This window comes from Ailuropoda melanoleuca, chromosome 8 (genome assembly GCF_002007445.2).
Source record: "Ailuropoda melanoleuca isolate Jingjing chromosome 8, ASM200744v2, whole genome shotgun sequence".
NCBI classification, from domain to species: domain Eukaryota; kingdom Metazoa; phylum Chordata; class Mammalia; order Carnivora; family Ursidae; genus Ailuropoda; species Ailuropoda melanoleuca.
In genome coordinates this window covers 108,775,911-108,780,130 of record NC_048225.1, presented here as the reverse complement: position 1 = coordinate 108,780,130, position 4,220 = coordinate 108,775,911, and the positions used below count along the sequence as shown (strand labels likewise).

At 41.6% G+C, this 4,220-nt stretch overlaps 1 protein-coding gene across 1 annotated transcript; it reads left to right on the top strand.

The window, feature by feature from the left end:
* The first annotated feature begins 254 nt into the window (after nucleotides 1-254).
* Nucleotides 255-3,638, top strand: RGS2 (regulator of G protein signaling 2). Its single transcript, XM_002923390.4, has 5 exons — nucleotides 255-413; nucleotides 1,511-1,612; nucleotides 1,716-1,777; nucleotides 2,340-2,506; nucleotides 2,784-3,638. Exons 1-5 carry the CDS (start codon nucleotides 304-306, stop codon nucleotides 2,976-2,978), a joined length of 636 nt encoding a protein of 211 aa, XP_002923436.1. The 5' UTR covers nucleotides 255-303; the 3' UTR covers nucleotides 2,979-3,638.
* The last annotated feature ends 582 nt before the right edge of the window (nucleotides 3,639-4,220 follow it).

The following is a 4,220-nucleotide window of genomic DNA, read 5'->3' as shown; positions in this document are numbered from 1 at the left end:
CCGAAGCGAGGCTTCTCTGTCCGCTCCCACACCAAACCCCGCAAGCCGCTGCGTTTGGTACGAGTGCGCACGAAGCAAAGGCCGCAGACGTCAGCGGACCTCGCTTCGAGACCCTTCGGAGGCGCCCGTGACTGCCGCAGGCCGGGGCTGGCCCCGCCCCCGTGCCCGTCGGCAACCGACCAATCGGTGCCCTCTAGAGGCGGGACCGGCGGCGTGAGGTCCCGCCCCCGCCCCACCACCTCTAATAAATGCGGCGGCGCGCGCCCCGCCGCAAACAGCTGTGGCTCCAGCAGAAGGAGGATAATGCAAAGTGCCATGTTCCTGGCTGTTCAGCACGACTGCGGATCCATGGACAAGAACTCCGGCAACAGCCCCAAGAGCGAGGAGAAGCGGGAAAAAATGAAGCGGACCCTGTGAGTACGGCCTTCTTTCTCCTGCCGCTCGCTGCTGACCTGGCTCCCGGGTTTGCCGCAAACGTGATACCTTCGGGCTCGGTTTTGACGTTAGGGAACTGTGTAACCTGCGCCTCTGCAGGAAAAAAAAATGTGGAAAAGGTCAATTTGCAAAGTAAGGTTAAATCTGTGTGTTATGTACTGATTTTGTTACGTGAGCGAAGGACTCTCGGGTAGTTTAGGAACTGAGAAAATTTTTGATATGGAGGCGGTGGTTGATGCGCCTAAGAAATTGCGGGTTGGCTTTTTGTCCCCTGCATTTAAAATAACATCCGAGAATCCTGGGGCTGAAGCGCATCCCCAGCAATGGTACCTTGCATTGGAAGTTTTGACTGGCTTACACAGCTTCTGGAAGAAGTATTTTGGCTGGTTCTGATTATATTCGTTTTAAAATCGTTTTTGTTTTTTAATGGAACTGCATATCTCACCCATTAAAGACTATGAAACAAACCATTGTTATGCATCATCTGCTTAAAATGAGTGTTGTAGTTGGGCTGGGGGGCTCAGACACACACACACACACACACACACACACACACACACACACACACACACACTTCCTCCCTTCCTCCCTTCCTCCCTTCCTCCCTTCCTCCCTTCCTCCCTCATGGCTTCTAGTGTGGTCCAGAGCCTCTGCTCTAGGAGTAGAAGAGAAATGAATACCGACTGGCTCCAGGCAGTTCCACTGTAGGTTTCAAGTGTGAAATGTCTTAGAATTGTAATTAAGACTGCAGAAAAACTGCTGCCTTTCGTGGGCCAGAAATAGCATCTGCCTTTTGAAGTATGCCAGCTGAATTCATTTAAATACCCTAGTAATTTTAGGTAGTCTTACTCTCAGTTATAAAAGTAGTACTTCTGTTCAGATGAATGGATGAAACTAATTGTGTTCAGCATATAGGTGCTAGGTTTAAATGTAAAATGAGTTAAGACTGACTTGAGGAGTTCTTGTTTTGTCTTAGTTTCTGGCTACTGGGTGACTTTATTTGGTAAAAATGCGTTCAGCTGCAGTAGCAATTTTAAATGTTGCACTCAGTGAATATCTTTTTTTTTTTTAATAGATTAAAAGATTGGAAGACCCGTTTGAGCTACTTCTTGCAAAATTCATCCTCTCCTGGGAAGCCCAAAAATGGCAAGAAAAGCAAACAGCAAACCTTCATCAAGTAAGTTGAAAATCTTGTATGTGCAAATATGAATAGCTAGCTGCTGTGCTGAAAAGAGGAACTCTGGTGTGCACAAGCTAATGTGCAGAGTTTTTTTTTGCAGGCCTTCTCCTGAGGAAGCACAACTGTGGTCAGAAGCATTTGATGAGCTGCTAGCCAGTAAATGTAAGTTAATCTGTTGAATTTGATCCATTTCAAGTATCACACGTCTAGAAAGGTGTTCACACAACAGAAGAGCAGATTGCCCCAGGGGAATTCAGCTTTACAGTCACTAAAAATAGAATGCCTCTTTTTCTCCTTTATTTCCTAGTATTTATCCATGGAAATGCATGGTTTAGTCATTGTAGATAGGGAAGAAAAACTAGCCAAAACTGTAGTGTCAGTTGCTCTTCCTTAAGGTTGAATCAGTTTTCCATTGCATACAATGTTTCCAGGAGGCTTAGTTCCCAGAGAATTTAGGTTCCCCTATAAATATTTTCATTAATAGCAAAGTTAAGTATATTTTTTGTAGCAGTGTGCCAACTTAGGCATTTTGCCTATTAGCATCTTAGTCTTTAAAGAGCTAAATTCTGAGGATTACAAATTTGAGTGAAATCAAGAAAATTGCTATCATTGAGAAATAATGAAACATAGGGGTGGGAGAATGGTAGTTCTGGAAAAAATTTAAGGGATTAATTGGTCACCCAATTCACATTCTGTATGCTTTTTCCACCTCCTCTTTCCCTAGATGGTCTTGCTGCATTCAGGGCTTTTTTAAAATCTGAGTTTTGTGAAGAAAATATTGAATTCTGGCTGGCCTGTGAAGACTTCAAAAAAACCAAGTCACCCCAAAAACTGTCCTCCAAAGCAAGGAAAATATATACTGATTTCATAGAAAAAGAAGCTCCAAAAGAGGTAGGGGGGGAAAAAAGTTCTTCATTGCAGCATATTTTGAACATTCTTAGCATCAACATGAAATAAAAGACATCAAATTAAATTAAAGGGGGGCGGGGAGTAAAATTGTTTTTAAAAACTAATTCTAGTTTTTAATTAGATTAATTACATTTCTTCCATGACTTGGCTAGTGAAACTCATCACACATTATAGTTTTTGCTTCTTGTTTTCAAATATTAAATAGGTATCAATTTCTAGCTCTGAATATGGAATAAACCACTTTTTTTTTTAATTTCAGATAAACATAGACTTTCAAACCAAAACTCTGATTGCCCAAAATATACAAGAAGCTACAAGTGGCTGCTTTACAACTGCCCAGAAAAGGGTCTACAGCTTGATGGAGAACAACTCTTATCCCCGTTTCTTGGAGTCAGAATTCTACCAGGACTTGTGTAAAAAGCCACAGATGGCCACAGAGCCACATGCCACATGAGATGAGAAAGAGAGCCCAAAAGTGGAGGACATTTCATTTTTTTCCTAAGGAGAAAGGCTGTGACCTGCCGAAAAGACTGACCTTGAACTTAGCCTGGGTGTTCAGGAAACATCACTCAGAACTATTGATTCAGAGTTAGTGAATCAGGAAGGTGGTAACTGTCTAGGAGAAGCTTGTATTGGGACAGCTTCCGTAGCTGTGTCTAGAACACAGGGAGAAAGTGGTCTACATGTGGTGTGTCTCACACTGGAAAGGCAGGAACGTGAGACCCCAAGGTATGATGTGATACTGTTGGTCCAAAAGCATTTAAAAATCAATAGGTCTGGGATTATGTGGCCTTAGCTAGCTGGCTGTGTATCTTTCCCTAAATCAGTCCATGTTACCACATAGTGGTTTTAGTTTTAGTTATTTAGGAGTAAGTAATATTAAAATGTTTACTGTGTGCAAGGGTGTTGAAGTTCTTATGACTACAGATCATCAGTACTATTGTCTCACGTAACACTAAAACTGAAACGGTCTGTGTTTGAATTGTCAAGTGGTGTAATGGAATGAGTGCTGTCGTGTAGGAAACTATGTTGTCTATGATGAGTGCCAAAAACTGTCCTGAAGGCAGCTAAAATTTGATGTGGTCTTTGAATACTTTTAATAAATTTATTTTGATAAATAATGTCATTGAATATCTGGTTCAGATGTAGGGGGTTTTTTTGTGGGGTAGGGGTGGGGCTGTTAAACTGGAAATATGGCACATACAAGGGAAATCTCTTTCCAGTAAAGAAGAGGTATCCTAGGTGATGTCCCTGTTCAGTAAGAATTGACAGTGCTCAGAAATAAGAAGTGATGTCTTCCTTGCAATTACCTCTTTTTTAAACCTAATAAACATTATGAAGACCAAGGGAAGTCAGACCACCTCCTTAGAACCACCCTGGGATCAAACTTTCTAATATAACCTTGTAAAAAAAAAAAAAAAAAATCAAGCTTGCTGTTAATGAAAGCAAAAAAACATTGACCTTAAAACTCTTCATGGGTATCACTAAAGACTAGCTCAGTAAAAGAAGTAAAATAATATAATGGAGGCAAAGCACCAGAATAATTCACATAACTCAGCTTCTCAAATGAAAAAAGCCAAATAAGGCCTGCCTTTTATATTTCCCTTGGTTCCAAGTTCCCCCATAGGGTACAGGCATGAACTTTCAAGATGTGTCCTCAAAATTGTTCACCTCCATGATCAATACAAAAATCAGA

Bases quoted from the DNA above. Each gene is read 5' to 3' on its own strand.
- RGS2 (XM_002923390.4), top strand. From the start codon at position 304: ATGCAAAGTGCCATGTTCCTGGCTGTTCAGCACGACTGCGGATCCATG. The intron at 414-1,510 runs GTGAGTACGGCC...TTTTTTTAATAG, and splicing joins GAAAAAATGAAGCGGACCCT to ATTAAAAGATTGGAAGACCC. The intron at 2,507-2,783 runs GTAGGGGGGGAA...TTTTAATTTCAG, and splicing joins AAAAAGAAGCTCCAAAAGAG to ATAAACATAGACTTTCAAAC.